This window comes from Argiope bruennichi, chromosome 5, assembly GCF_947563725.1.
Source record: "Argiope bruennichi chromosome 5, qqArgBrue1.1, whole genome shotgun sequence".
NCBI classification, from domain to species: Eukaryota; Metazoa; Arthropoda; class Arachnida; order Araneae; family Araneidae; genus Argiope; species Argiope bruennichi.
The window spans coordinates 10889122-10906423 of NC_079155.1; the positions used below are offsets into that span (position 1 = coordinate 10889122).

At 28.2% G+C, this 17302-nt stretch overlaps 1 protein-coding gene across 2 annotated transcripts in view; it reads right to left on the bottom strand.

The window, feature by feature from the left end:
- LOC129969261 (neurotrimin-like) overlaps positions 1-17302 on the bottom strand; it is a 226947-nt gene that overhangs the window by 48239 nt on the left and 161406 nt on the right. For both annotated transcript variants that reach the window (XM_056083734.1, XM_056083733.1), the window contains exons 4-5: positions 8045-8200; positions 6179-6307 (exon numbers count right to left, since the gene is read on the bottom strand). In XM_056083734.1, coding sequence (XP_055939709.1) covers positions 6179-6307; positions 8045-8200 — 285 coding nt within the window. The remainder of the gene's footprint in view (positions 1-6178; positions 6308-8044; positions 8201-17302) is intronic.

Sequence of the window (17302 nt, forward strand, 5' to 3'; positions counted from 1 at the left end):
CATTTGGCAACGAAAGGAACGAAAGCAATATCCACTTGTGAGTAAAACCATTAATAAAATATATTCTTTCTAGCGGGTCTACAATATAGTATTATTTATAATTTTTCAATGTTAGTAAAAGTATTCGTTAAATAGTTTATTTTCAATAGATTTGTAGGTATCGTGTATAAAATAATAAAATTATAGTAATTAGTATAAACTAATTATTCTCTTAACCATAATTATATGTTTTTACACAGTAGATAATTTACAAACAATAAAAAAATGTTTAATTTTGTTTTAAAAAGTTTTAACTGCCTAAATGAAAATAAAAATACTCAGTAGCGAAAATATATTAAGAGTTTAATGTGAGTACTTTCCTTACATTTATTTCAAATAATAAATACATTTTTTGTAAGGAGCATTTATTATAATTAAACTATTCAAAATTCAAACTTAATTCTCGAGATTTTGCAATTTTTCTGAATTTAATAGAATGAAGCATTCATTTGATGCCCTTATATATATACATATATGTATATAGCAAACAAATTTAATACTTGCTGTCTAATCTGAAGATGAAATGGCATTTTAGCATCTTGAAAGAAAATAAAATATAGAGTCACCAACTATCGCTTCATCTTCTTATAATTAAGATTTAGATCTGAATCCCACTGCATTTCAAGCACGACCGAATTTATTTTGCTTTACTATAAGTTAAGATGAAGCTTTGAACTACTAGCAAAACGCAATTATATGTTGAAGCATATGTAAACCGTAATAAGCCACCAAATTTTCATTTCTCGCGAATTTAATTTCATAGTTTTCTATTTAAAATATACTTATTCATCCTTATTCTTTTTAACGTGAAGACTTTTTAGAAAATAAGTTGAAATATAAAAGAAATATATTTAAGATATAGCACACATTTTGTAATTCGTTCATAAGGATGGAATATAATTTTTTTTTATTTGTTGTATAATCCGAGTCTGTTGAGATGAGATATTTCTCCAAAGATGAATTTTAAATAATTATAATATGTATTAAGACAATGGGAAAAAATGACTACGTCTCGCTAATGCTTAACAGTCAAGTTTTTTTAGGGCCACAGTTATATAACCAAAATGTTCGTAAATAACATTTACTTTTTGAGAAATTCCTCTATTTCCTAATTACTCTACAATTAATGACACAATCATTTATCAAAGAAAACAAAAGGCCATTGACTGGAGGGTGAGAAGTATAGAAACCGAAAAGTTTCTCGATCTGTCGTAGCATCCTGGGTAAACTGAATGACCCACATCTAAACGCTAGCACTCTGATGAGAACTATGATTGAATCCTAATAGCCAGCGCTGGATACAGTACAAATCATGCTTTAGGGGGCCTTTCCCATTATTGGTATAGAACTAGTCATGTCTACATTATTAATTTACCCATCACAGAAGCGATAACAGCTTATATAACATTTCATTGAAAAAAATATGAATTAAAAAAACTAACAAAAAACGGTTTAAAAAAAACTGACTAGTTTATTGTTAAATATGTTTAAAATTCGATTTCGGTAGTTAAATTACATTTTCTTTCTTCCTTCATATAAGAATATATTTTTCTTTACATTCATTCTCTCTTTATTTCAATGAAGAAAAAAAATATGTATTTTATTTTAAGAATATTTGAACTATTTTGAATGCCTTTAACTAACTTTTTTTAATTTGTAGTTCATTGTTCAAATACAATTTTTAAGATGATCTGGAACAGTGAATAACATTTCGAAAATAAATAAATTTTGATTAATGTTTCTTCAGATTCATTCTTTTAATGAAATTAAACCGAAGTCATGTTTTGAAGGCAAAATGAAACAGCAACAAAACTTATTAGCTTAGAATAGGTAAATATATCATCTCTGTAGCTTTTGATCGCAACGTTGAAGCAATTTTCTTGCGACATAATAAGGCATGAATGCAAGCAGCTTCAACGTCATTTCATTAAGTTGCGTTTGCATTCAAAGTCATTCATAATTTATTTAACAATCTTATCAGGGCTCATAACATTTCTGCACCTTTTCCTGCCAGTAGCAGGTATTAATTTCCGCCTATGCTTTGAGTGGAAAAATGGCAAACAAAATCGTTAAGCAATGGCCTTTCTATTAAGAGTGTCAATAGCGCCCTCTTCTGGGAGGAGTGGATAATCGATTTTGCCCTGCTAATGGCAAGAGGAAAAAAATATAGATAAAATGGGAATAAAATAAAGGTTTTCGCTCTCCACTGTCTGTCTAAAGGAGGCAGCCTGCCTTTCTGTTGGTAGGTAAGTTCTTTTTTAAAAAAGGAAGGCTTTTCTTTTCGTCTCTTGGAAGTGTGCTTTTGAGATTTGGAAAAGTTCCAGTTTAAGGCTTAATTTAAGTGCTATGCAAATGAGATATATATTTTATAAAAATATAAAGTAAAACTTCAGCGGTGCTTTGTAGGGGACGTGAACGTGAACAACTATTTTATCTATAATTTATCAGAATAAGTTCCGATGTTCTTTGTTCTGTTTTCGAAAAACGTTGTAAAAGGGGAAATGGACAAGTGAACTGTCTAACGATCATAATTAGAGAGTTGGATAATAAGAAGCAGTTTATACATTTAGCGATAAAAAAAATAATTTGATGTTTCTTTTACAGACAACAAATAATTTTTTTTTTCATAAAGAGCAATGCAATTTCTTTGTTTTGAATGGTCCATTTACCACATCGAATATGATAAATTTCGAATTAACGTTATAATTAATCAATCAACTAATTTCCTATAAAATTTTCTAAAAACTTTAATATTCAATTTGCGAAAAAGAACAAAAGATAACTTTGCTATGTCCCTTTTAAAGCATTTTTAATGTAATGAAAAAAAGAAAGAAAAAAGCCTATACTAAGCCTCGTAGTCACGAAACATTTTAAACGGGGGCAGGTTAAAATTAGCAATATATAATAAAACATTTATGTATTAAAAAAAGAACATCAAATAATGAACACAAAATCAATAATACTTCATAAATTTCTGCTAAATATTGTTTATCCATTTAATATTTAAAAACGTCAAATCATTTATTTCCATAGTGTAATCGATTATTTATCTAGTGTCTAGACACCGTACTCACAAAACGGTCTAAGAATCATTTTTTAAGCAATATGTTTTTATATTCCGCAAATATATGAAATATGATTTTTGTTAAGTAAAATAATAAATTTTAAATAGGTTTATTAATTTTTTTACGTCATCACGAAAGAAATGTAATAAATTAAGGAAATAAAGCATTTTCTTGTCATTATGAAAGGAAAAAAATATTCGCATGAAGCGCTTGTAAAGTTTATTAATCTTTAATAGGTTCTCGAAGCAGTCAGAAGCGGTACAACTAAGTATCTAATTCTTCGATATTTCAAAATATAAATACCTCACTTATGAAGAAATTAAGGGAAAAAGGTAAAAATTATTAAATATTGTAGGCAACACAGAGTAATAAATTTTATATCTATATTTGGTATTAAGATACTTTACAGATACATTATGTTACTGCTTTTTTAACATTTTTATTTCCTTCTGTAAAACGAATTGTCATTCGTATACTTGCAAGATATAATAACAAAACTTCAGCCTGTGTGTCTGAACTCAACTCAGCAAATTGCAAAGCATATCAAATTTTTGATTCCTTCGACTTTCTACGTCGCAGCATAAAAAAGCATGTTTTAAGAGAATTTTTTGGTTCTGAAAAGTGATAATATTTTGATTGTTTTATAACTTATTTAAAAAGTTAAATTGTTCATATTCATTTCATGAATAAAATAGAATTTAATATTTCAATGAATAAGCTAATTTTTATCTTTTCTAGATAAAAAAAAAATTCTTTTTGCATTTGTATTGCACAGATATTGCCGCAAAAACCGGATAGCTCAAAGACGTCGTGGCTCAATCGGCAGATCATCTCGCTAAACGTTGGTTGGTCCATTGTTCTAATACCAAACACGACGTTTTATCTAGCGAATGAGATTATTTTATTTAAAATGTTGTCTTTTGTTTATCTAAAACCTGGAAGGTTCCAGATCTTTCCTAAATATTCAAATTGGATTGTTCTGGGATATTCTATACGTATATAAAAACTGAGTTTCATCAGCGAGGGCTAAGTCTTCAGTATTGTGCTGTTGTGAGTGGTTTTGTTCTAATAAATCTAATTGTTTGTTTAAACCAAAAGTGTAGTTCTTTACTTTTTGGTGATAATATATATATATATATATATATATATATATATATATATATATATATATATATATATATATATATATATATATATATATATATATATATATATATATATATAGTTATCAATGAAATTGTAAATTAAGTGTTTTTTTTAAATAGCATACTTCTGATATGGTGTATTGTAGAATCATAGACCAATTTTTATCCTACAACTATTCCCGATACATTTACGGAATGAGGTCAAATTGAAGTAATCTTTCTAATACAATTATAATGTCTCTAGAAAATAATATTGAATAATATCGATTAGTATTCCATAATTCAATGATGATATTTTATAAAATTATGAAAACTAAATAAATTTAAGAACTGCTAAAGGAAAAAAAAATACAAAATCAAATATTAAAAGACGGTAATTTTAATTATAAGACCTGCATAAAATATTTGCAAGAGACCATATAAATAAGAATTAAAATTTAAATTATATGATGATATGTGAAATCGCTTTATAAAATATTGTTCTAACTCAAAATTAAAAAAAAATACACAAGCGTAATTAATTTACGCGCGATAATTTTTTACTATACCTAAACAAATTACCTAGAATTGCATTTATTAATGTGATCTATATAAGTCTTATTCGTAGTAGAAATACATACTTTACTTAACTGCAAATTCTAGTTTCTGAAAACTCCGATTACTGGTGATGCCAATATATTTTCAATGTTTTATGTTTGAAAAATTAAATTAATCTTTCTTTAAGTTTCTCTAGTACTCTTCTTTAATAACGCATTCACATGCCTGTTCCCAGTAAAAAAAATAAGTACTTAAAACTCTTTAGTTATAATCGTCTTGGGCTACTAATTTATAGCTGTCTCCATTATACATTTGAATATGTTAATGTCAAATCTTTTTTCTAATCTTCATAATAACAAGGCGATATGCACGAATGCTGAAGTTTTACAATTTCATAAACGTATGAAAGTGATTTTATGTTTGAGTATGAAAATGTCTTTTAGTATGAAAATTGCTTTTTATATTTTTTCTAAAGTCTTGCTACGATAAAAGACTCCAACCTAAAATCTTAAAAGTTGACACAAAAAAACAAATACTTTTGAAAATATTATTTTCTCTTAAATATACATAATATCGTGGGATGCCATGTATTAACTTATATTTTTATGATTAAATTTTCACTCAATTCAGAACTTAAAAGAGATATCTCTAGTGGATTCTTCACCACTTAATTTAAAGACGTGCCTTATTCTTCAAATGAATGTTTCATAAATCTTATATTTTTATTACACTAAAGTTTGATCAAAGAAATTTGAACATGATATGGATTTTAAGAATTAGATTTAGAAAAAAAACCATTAATATACTCGATAAGAAAATATAAAATTATAACATCAGCATTGAATGGATTAAATTCAATAATAAGGAGGTAAATTAATTAAATTAATTTCATTTTCAGGGCTTCAAACTCATTACAGAATTATTGATAATTTTTAAGCAAATAATTTTTCTTTCACACATATTCAGTCATAAAATTCTAAATACAAAGTACTTACGGTATTCAGAATTTTAAATCTTGTTTCGAGTAATGTTTCGTTGTAAGTTTAAAATATTATTGGATGATGTAATAATGAAAAGCTAGAGGAAAGTTATAGCCCAACACACTGAAAGTTTATAGAATCAAACATTTCTCAGAATAAATGTGAGATTTTAGACGATAAATAAATAAATAAAATGCTAAAAATTCTAATTTGTTCTAGAATTACTATTGAATCATACAGTGGAAAAAGGCACAATTTATTGAATTTATGTATTATTTCAATAGTTTGGAATTAGTTCATTTTGATTTAACAACACAAATCATAATTTAAGGATGAAAACGAAACCTAAAAATCACTAAATTCAAAATGCATCTTGATGAATCTTTTTAAAAAAAATCATTAAATATCTTACAGCTGACTCCAAGTAAAATCCTCTTGCTCAAAGACGGGGCGACTCCGTTGGATGCAATGCAGAGGTAAGCACCCATGTGAAGTCGGCTCACTTTGGTGATGTTCAGATAACTGCCTCTGACATTAGTCACTGTAGGTGATAAATAGACATTAGCATAACATTTTCTTGCATTTTTCAAAATACAGATCCACAAAAAGCCTGAATAATATTTCCATATGAATGCTTTGATAGGATTTTTCATTCAGTGAAGTGTGTGACTTAGTCACTAATACATTTGCAAATATATATATATATATATTCACATTTTCATGAAATTTTTGTGAAAATAATTAAAAGCATAATTATGAAAACACATTATCAGCATGATTCGAAAGATAATAATAAATTTAAATTTCGTCATTTAAATATATGTGAAATTCTGCAGTCAAAGTATTACATATTTATGCAATATTACAATTATTGTTTCGAATTCAAATATTTTCTATTTATTAAAAATTTAATAACATATCAAAGTATACAGATAAATTAATTCAAAAGTAAAATATTTGAAAAAATTCTTCGGAACCTACTTTTGTTAAAATAAATAATTTTGAGGATAAGAAATGAGCCAACTGTTTAAATAAAGAAATGGAACTCATGAGACAAAATAATTATAGCGAAAAATATGTTATTACTTAAATGGAAAAAAAATAACAATTATGATTGTTTTCCTCACATAATTTAAAATCAAATATCTATGTTAGGTCAATACACTGCTTTACTCAAATGATATGCAGATTCTTCAATTTACTATTATTCGATGTATATCTTAATAGAAATTTGAACAAACGAGTTGGAAATTAAATTAAAAAGACAAAATTATTGCATCGTGGTATATTTCAATTAATTTTGTATGAAGTCAACATCAAGAATATGAAGAACAATGTTTTCATCAAAAATAAAAATATTTCTAAGATTTAAAGTAAAGAAATGCCAATTTCGATTGCTTAATGAGACAGTCATATGGAATGTCATTAAGTTAAAAAAATTAATATCTTCTTTCGAGAAATAGGTACAATTACATTTATAATTTGAATCATAGTGTATTTAGTAAAAATTCAGGAAATCAAGTATTTTTTATTTATTAGATGTACATAAATTGGTAATCTGAAGTATTTACATAAAAGTATACTAAAAAAGTGTACTATACTGATGCATGGATTTTTGGAAATGAAATAAAATACTAAACACATTATTAAGCTTAATGTTATAAAGAACATTCTCAATAAAGATCCTAATGGGAATGCAGCACTTAAATTTTTCCTGTTCTTTTGGTTTTTATCTTGTGTTATTTCGGTCAATACTGGTCTTCAAGAGACTTTATTAGTTTGTCAATATCATTTTTTTTCGCTGCCATAGTTGAGTCAATATTAAACATTATCCTTCGGCGGATTACCAAAGAAAAAAGTGCAATTAATCAATTCAAAATTTTATCTTTCTATAAATACATCATTGGATGTCAATTAATTTTACTACGTTCAAAAAAAGAAAACATTTTAAATTAAGCATTTATAGACAATTTTCAAGGCAATGTAATAAAAATAATCTTTTCCCTTTTTCCAGAACAGGCAGCTTAGATACCAATTAACTTCTTTATAAATAATACTAATAAAGAATAAGTAATATACATTGTCTAGCATCACCCTTTCTAATATTCAAACTAAAAACAGCTACTGCTTCATTCTCTGTTCACTTCCCGAACGCTAGATAAAATCTCATTACTGGGGAAAAGATTCACCCAATTTCCCTTCAGAATTTTTAATTTTTGTAAACAAATCTGCATAAAAATTGGCGCAATTTTTAAATATTTCGAAACTTTGCTTCTACCTTTGCTCTTGCCGATGGAAATTTCCTGGCCGTCCTCCCTGCGCCAAGTGACATCCGGTTCCGGTGAGCCTTTAGCAACGCATCGCAGGCTGACGTCAGTACCCTCTCGTACATCCGTATCGGAACTTGTAAGCTCTTCGTCTAGATAAGGGGGGACTGCAAGGGAGAAAAACATGTTACAAAAAACATCGGAGAAGCAGGTACAAAATTAAAGTTTTATACTTGGGTAAAGAAGAAGGAATAAGTAAATATAAAGACCCATATTGGCTTTTGTGTAAACAAACAAAGGATTTTTGATTACCTGCCTTGCTATACCAAGAAAATCTATTATTTCAAGGGGCTGTGTAAGCGGGGAATTGATACAAAAGCATTGAAAAGTCGCCGAAATGAAATGTGAAATCTAGGATACAATTTCTGTTTTGAAGATTTTAAAAAAGATATGTTCTTTTGTTGTTTTGCCTTTATTTTGCAGTTAAAAAATTAAAATTGGTAGAAACACTTTTTTGTACCCTTATTTATATCATTTTTTTTAATATAGCAACATTTAACTAGTTACTCTTAGTGGATTATATGGCAGTAAAGTAGGTCTACACTATCACAAAAGAGAATAATATAATTGAAGTTTCTTTTATCCTTAAAGATATAATCCATTATGTCCCAGTAAAAATGTAAAAAAGAAAAAAAAAATGACATATGGAATACATTTAAAAAAAATTTTTTTTGATAACATATTCGTAATGCAACTTCCGAATTTAAGTAGTTTCTAAATACATTGGCTTCCATTTAGAGTAACAATTTCAATTAGTTTTGTCTCTTTTATTCAGGGAATCCGCCTATGCATTCTTCTTACATAGAATTCTTAGTAGAATATTTGACGAATAAGTATGCAAATCTGTAGTATCCTGTTACGATATATGTTGATTATAAGTTTAACGTGCGCAGGAAATTCTGGTATGAAAGCAATTATGAAAGTTATTTCATAAAAGTAAACTAACATTTTGCGAAAACATTTAAAGCTACAGAAAAAAAAATCGTAATTTCTGTAGTTCAAAAGTAGTAGTTCTGTAGTTCAAATTGGTATTATAAAAATTATACTTTAAATGCTGATTATCGAAGAGAATGATGCTAATAATCTCCGAGGCAAAATTTTTGTATATCCAAAGTAACCCAATAGAAAACCTTAAAAGATAAGGAGATACACAAGTACTTTTTGTTTATCATTGTAGCACTAGAGCACAACAAGATTGGCTCACGGATCTTCTACGAACTTTTGTCCAATCTTGTAGCTGTGCAACTATCCATTGTTAGAATCACTTAAAAAATTATTGGCAAGACGTGCCTTTTAGAGGAACCATAACATTACTGATATGGTGTTCTTCGTATGTATATTACATAAATGAAAACAATTTCTCTTCGAAAATGTTCCTTAAACTTATTGCTATTGTCTAGACAAATATGAAACATAATGCTGTTCTCCCATTTGCATCGAAGCTTTACCACGTGTATGTGCATTAGTATATTGTAAATTAGATGCGATTCAATAACGGATTGCGAAAATTGAAAAACATGAATAAAAATTCATGATCAGTAATGCATTGTAAGAGTTGTACAACAAAAATTAATTAGTTCGTTGAAATTCCTCAGCATTACATCGGAGCTAAAAGGTCAGAAAGTTTATGAGAATTCGCAGCAAATATATTTAAGATATTTTCTTTAATTCTCTTTTTTAGCCTGTTTTATCCTGGATTATTGTTTCCAACAACAAATTTGCTACGTTCAAAGATGAGCTACATAGTACTCGGCTTCGAATTGAACTGTTATCATTAAGCATCATCAGGCTGCAAAGTTTTCTGCTACAACAATTTATCAGCGAAAATTCAAACGAAATATTAGGTATTATTGATGTTTTATTTAGTTTCTTAACTATTCGATAATGAGGACAGATTTATCAAACTTAAATGTCCCTATTTTTTGTTTGCAACAGAGTGGATAATAAACAAGTGAAAAACATTTACTTTACAGCAGTGTTGGTTAATATTTCTGTTTCATGCTGTTTTATACCCTGTTATTGTAATATAAATGTTGCGGTCTGCCATTAAATGACAATTCATTAAAACCATCATTTTATTGGTTATAGTTAAAATTTATTTATTAATTCATAGAAAACAGCAGTATGTCTGTTTTTTTATTATCAAATAAGACGCTTCATTATTTTAAATTTTAAAAAGAAACAAGATGTGATTACTATTGCTAAATATTCAACTCATATAAAACGCTTTAAAATATTTTCTCAGTTCTATATATTTTAAAGGACATCCGTTTTGACTGGTAAGAACAGACGCTAAATAGAATTACATATAAGATTTAATGAATAAGATTTATCTGAATACGATCTGATGAAAAGAAAACAAAATCCAGTTTTGCAAGCAAAATTAAAATGATTACAACATTTATTCTTACATAAAACTTATTTTTGTGCTAATTTGCATTTTTCTCAACTCTCAGTTTTACTATTTTATTATATTTCAATGCCGCTTTTTGTTGCATTTTTATAAGCAAACATAATCAGAAGCATTTCCCGATAATATTTATTAATAGAAAAGCTAAGCTACGCTAAATATTTACTGTAAAATATGAAAATGAAAAAAGTCACATTCGATTGTATCATTCCTTTCTACAATTAGATTGTATGTTTCTAAGACAGTAAAGAATTACCCTAACAATCATTTCAGATATTATAGGTTTAATAAAAACACTTTTAAAAGCTTTATCTTATTTAGATACTAGAAAATAGAATATATTTATTTTAATTAGAATTCAGTTTTTAATTTACAGTTTAAGAATTATCAATAATATAGTCGTTAATTTGATTATTTCAAAAATTCAATGACAAATAGCACTACTACAAAAATATCAGAATTGAAATAAATTAATGATTGTATATTAATGTAATTCTCAAAAAATTAATAATGTATTAAAATAATGTCACTGATAATACACAAATAGTGAAAATTAAGAAACCTTAATACATCAAAGGAGAAAAAAAAATTCTTAATTCCATTCTTCAAAACTTGAATAAACAAGAATATGAAAAATGAGTTAAAATATTTAACGAGGAAACATGTCATGAATGCAAAAAGATTTACCGACACCCATTTTTAAAGTCTCTTATTCTACTCGAAATATAACATTTATAATATAAATATGCTGAGTCATTAGAATACAATTCTGTAGCTGTTATTTTTCCTTAAGAGAAATACAACAAAAAGTAAGTGAATTGTCTTCTTCTGTAATTAGAAATCAGCAAGAAGTTACTTGCAAAAAATAATAATAACAATATTGTTTTGTATTAATAGAATAAATGTAATGTCTCGTGAAATTGTTTCTTTAAGATGCATTATTAAAAGGGTGCAGTATATAGCATTATAATATCACATTACGTTAATAAGAAATGGTAAGTAAGACGCATTATAAATATTTTTGGTTTATATGGCAAATATATATGAGTAATTATGATATCAATGATTAGCTCTTTGAAAGGATTTTATGATAATTTTAAAACAATTAAATAATACCAGAATTGCATTATTCTAGTTCTAAAATACAATATTTACTGGACAAATCTATATAGAACGCTGAGAACAGAAATGATCTACACAACTGAATTACCAAGCATCTGAAAAGTTTACATTATTTCGATTCTTTTCAATGATGAATTTCATTTTGTTTGAATTTGATCAGAGAGCAGCATGATAATTCTAAACTTCAAAAATCTAATAGTTGTATGAATCTGTTAGTGAGTACTACTAAAAAAGTTTTAGTATTTTCTAGTTGCAAAAAATGTATTTGAATAAAATTTGACACAGTTATCTTATTTCAAAGTTATATAAATGAAAACAGAAGATGTTGATGTCAAAATTATTACAGAAGGAGAGAATAGGTTGCATTTCTATAAAAACTGATAAATTTAAAAGTTTTCGGCTTCACATTCATTTAATTAATACATTAATCAGATCAATAAATATATACAATGTGTTTTGAATTATGAATTCAGATTTAATTTAAAATTGCGAATTTTTTTATTGGGTTGTTCGGAAAGTAATTTCGTTTTTTCGCGACAGAGGATTTAATTGTATTTTTTTCAAACCCAACTTCACACTTAAGCCGCATTATCATTCTATGTTTTGAGAGCTGATATAGCAAGGTTTGTGAGTGAAAAAATTCAATTAATTATACGCAGTAGTTTTAGTTGGTGCCCTTTCAAAAATGGAGAGCAATAAGCAGCATTTTCATCATATTTTCCTTTTTTACTATAGAAAAGTTAAAAATGCTGTTCATGCCTGAAAGAAATTAACTGATGTGATGGAGAAGATGTGTTGACAGTACGCCAGTGCCAGAGCTGGGTTGTAAAATTTCGTTCTGGCAATTTTGATGTCGAAGATGCACCACATTCTGGAAGGCCAGTTGAAACTGATAAAGGCGCGATAAAGGCATTAGTTGATGCAAATCGGCGAATAGCAACACATGAGATCGGCGAGGGGTTAAATTTATCGAATGCAACTGTTTATGACCACTTTAAAGGCCTGGGTTTAACCTCAAAGCTCGATATATGGGTTACCCATGTTATCTCACGGAGAGAAATGTGTGTCGTCGCGTTGACGTCTGTGATTCGCTTCTGAAATGTCACGAAAATGATCCATTTTTGAAGCGCTTCATTACTGGGGACGAAAAATGGGTTGTATATATCAGTGTCAAACGCAAGAGAACATGGAGCAAAAATGATGAACCGGCTGAAAGCATTTCGAAAGCCAGTATTCATCAAAAAAAGGTGATGCTGTCTGTTTGGTGGGATTTTAAAGGAATCGTTTTCCTTTAGCTTTTGCCGGATAACACAACAATTAATTCGGAAGTCTACTGTCATCAGCTGGACAAACTGAATAATGCACTTCAACAGAAAAGGTCAGAATTTATCAACAGAAAAGATGTAGTGTCCCACCAAGATAATGCGAGACCTCATACAAGTTTGGTCACTCGCCAAAAGCTTTTACAGCTTGAATGGGATACACTGCCACACCCACCATATTCTCCAGATCTGGCGTCTTCGGATTATTATTTGTTCCGGTCACTGCAAAATTGTTTGGACGGTAAAACCTTTACTTAAAATGAAGAGGTCAAAAATCACAAGGATCAGTTTTTTCCCAGCAAAGACCAAAACTTTTATGAGCGTGGAATCATGCTACTACCAGAAAGATGGCAAAACGTGTTGGACCAGAAAAGCCAATATATAATTTAATAAAATATTTATTCATTATACGAAAATTGTCTTTCATTTCTCCCCCAAGAAACGAAATTACTTTCGAACAACCCAATATTATAGATTTCAGATGATATGAATGTCAGTTGTCATTGTTAACTTCAAGGTTGCAGTTTTTTAAATTTCCTGCAAATGGAGCGTTTTATTGTAAGTGATTTCGGAAGTGAAAAGGAAAAAGTTGCATTTTATGGAAGTTAAATCATATTAACAATAGGTACATAGAGCAGAAAGAGGTTTTGAGACCGAAAAAACTCTATGAGAGTTACGAAATGGGTATTTCAAAGAACTTATATTACTCAGCAGTAATTCTACATTTTTTTTTTCATAAAAGTTAGGAAATTTGGAAGAATTTTAATACTGTCTTTAAAAATTTGTGAGTTATCATTCGTTATTATCGTCATTAGAGAGTTATTATCGCCATTATCATTCACATTTCTCTGAAATGTTTAAAAGGATTTAAATAATTCCTTACTTATTTCGAAATATTAACTAGAACGAGACTAGGTGATGCATAACATTTTACAAATAGTTAATAGTAATAAACATTTTTGGTTTTATCTCCAGAAATTTTCTGTATAGAAACAATTTACAAATATGCATTACAACGCCATCGTTATTTAATTGAATTTTTATGTTTTAATAGAAAAACAAAACATTCACAAAACAATGAAATTTTTGCAATCAACAAATTTAAATGGTAAAGTTTTAGTAGAAAAACAAACAAACTAAATAAGTTTTTTTTTTTTAATGTTGCATGATTTTTTTTAATTGTCTTATCTCACAACTGATGTTGAAATCACACTGATGCACCCAGCATTCTTCATTGGGCAGACAGTTAAAACACAAAATAAAGGATACAATCAATTATAGAAAATCTTTTTTAAACAAGGTTTTTTTTTGTTTGTTTTTCGATCGAGTATTTTCATGTGCATATGAAATAGCTTAAGTGAGTGAAATGATAAAGGTTTATTATCGAATACGATAAATACTGCAAAAGTGATATATGTTTATCTTTGAAATTATCAACTAAAAAGCAATCCATGTTTCTTCTACGTTATAAATGATTTAGCAATAATATTTGAAGAAACTCATTAAATGTGATAGATCATTATCTAAACATTTAGTTACAAATGTTGAAGAAGTTGGAATTGCTTAACAAGATTACCTTATTAGATCACATTCAAATTGCAAGTGGTTGCTACTAGTATTGTGTAAATAAGGATAATATCAGTTCTAAAGTCTTTATATTAGTACTTAACCCTTTGATTTTCAGTCTCCATATTTTCAACTAGGGGTCAAGCAAGATTCTTTTGCCTTTGCAAATTCATTCCTCATCAGATGTGGGAGAGGGATGACAGTTAGCCTTTACTGATACAATGAATGTGAAGCATTTTATTTCTCAATTGGCAATCTGAACTCCGAGAACAGAGTATTCTGGATGTCAAATGTTCGCAAAAGACAAAGCAGCTGTTTGGTCGGGTATCGCAAGTATATTCGTTCTCGACGCTTGCATTTTAGAATGTACATAGACTTAAAAGTGTCACAGGAGATCGACATTGAGCAATGGTAAGGAATTACGTCAAGCAAGAGAATTCTAAAATGGAATTTATGAAAGATGTTACACGAATGAGAGAATGCTTTTCTTTACTTGTAAGTCATATGCGTCCAACAAGTAACACGACAAGTTGGTGAACTATAGCATTGCGTTTCCTGGTTAGCAAATTCAAATGGTTCAAATTTTGATGAATTTTTGGTTCTAATGTCACAGTTGTAATATCCACGAAATTGGCCATCTAAATCTTGCCACAATTAAACGCAAAATCCAGTTAAACAATGAAGCATACTTTTAATCCACAATTAAACGTAAAATCCAACTAAACAATGTGTGCAAATTCCTCATGACATGTTACTTCCACCATTTTTGTCAACACTTTCCTTTGTGAATTTCATATTGTCAGTAGAGTCAACCATATGGAAAAAAAAACTCATAAAAATAGCTCTTCAAATCTCTACTGAGTCATCTATGTTACTATCAGTTGCTTCCAATGCTGTTATTTATATGTGGCTCACAATGACGTTCTCGACAAGACATGTCATTTTTTTTTCAGTGCTGCGTGCAAAAAGAATAGATAATTGCCAATCTAAAATTTCGAAATTCCTTTTCGAAGAGCTTTCGATTCCATGCAAACTATATTATTATTGTCCACTAGAATCTCAAGTACATACCTTCAAAGAATTATATCGCCTTTTTAGTACTAACTGGTTGAATTGAACACTCTTTATGCGAATATCTAAAGTTCAGAATATCGTGAGTTGTGGATTTCAAAATAAATGATATAAAAAAGCTTTCTTTAAAGAAAGGTAGAAGTTTTCATAGCAGAGAAAACTATCACTTCCAAAGGTTGAAAACCTGGACAAAATGTCACTCACAAAAATCGAAAGAACAGATGAAAAAATAAAAGATCTCCACCTATTTTTTACGCTGAACATGAAACTAATGGACTCTTACCTTAGTTCTAACTTCTTTAGTTTTCATTAGATTTGTTGCATAGTAGAGATAAAATAAATTAGATCTAGAGCTATAGTTTTTTTCTCCAGATCTTGATGCGTCGAACTTAGATTTAAACCCGCAGATCGAATTTAGCTCTTCTTTATTTTCTAAGCAATTCCGGTACACCTTCTAATACTATCGTCTCAACGACTTTATCCGTTTCATACCTAGCATAATTATATTAAATATCTCAGCAATGGAGTATTTGTAATAATAAGTGCTCATAATTTATTTTGAAATTTCATGCATGTTAGAAGAATAGTTTTCGGAGAGATATACATCTCAGCAGATAATAAAATAGTGTCTTTAAGAACTTTTACATCGTTTCTGTTCATGTTAATCTGATACTGATCTCAATAAAATATTTCCAAATGTCGCCAATATCAATGAGATGCCTACCTAAAAAATCTTTTCAATTGTCAAAATTTGAAAAAAATTAAACGCAAATCAATCTTACAAACATATTTCTGAGGAAAATTTCTTCCTATTTAAAAAATGAATTCTAAGTAATGGCTTTTTATTTTTAGTAGAAACTTTCAAACACCAAAGCAACCGTTCCTAATATATAAAAAAGTCTCAATAAATATAAATTAGAAATATTTACTAATTTATTTCGATATAATAATTATCTCATATAGATTAAGGTGACATAAAGCATATACACATTCCTTTATATTTAATGAAATGCTATTCCAAATTTAATTACGGTAGGAAATAATAAAAAAAAAGCTAAACGAATATATTCCTTTTAACTTGAAAAATAGTGAAAAATCTATTTCGAGCTTTCTGTAAATCCGTTATGAATTTTATTCACTTTGAGATAGAAGAACTGGCAATTGCTAATCAAGTGATTCTGAAATAAACTTTTCAAATTCATAAAATAAAATTTAAAAAAATAACAAAAACGCTCAAAATTTTAATGAGATTGCAATATAAAAGCTATATAAATTATCTATGAGTATCGTTATGCACAATAAAAAATTTGAAGAAACGGGAGAGTGATATAAATTTATTTTGTTGATAGCGGAGGGGGGGGCAAATTGTAATTTCTTGTGACTTCATTCGGGTCGACATTATTAAAAAACCTTTTTAGCCAAAATAGCCATAAAACAGAGAGTGATACAAAAATATATATACAGACAAGTAAAACTTTTCAAAAGATGATTGCAGAATATAAATATAAAATTTGATTAGAGAGTGAAATCCTAATACTATTTCTTTTGGAATGACATCTCTACATATGAGTAAGCTTTAAAAAATTAGATGGATTTTTATAATTGAGCTGTAGGACTGCAATTATGACGCTTCTTTTCAGTAAGAAAAGGTAGGTTTCGTAATTCCTTTGAATCTTATTAAATTATTCTGATCGATAAGAAAAAAAAAGTTCACATCT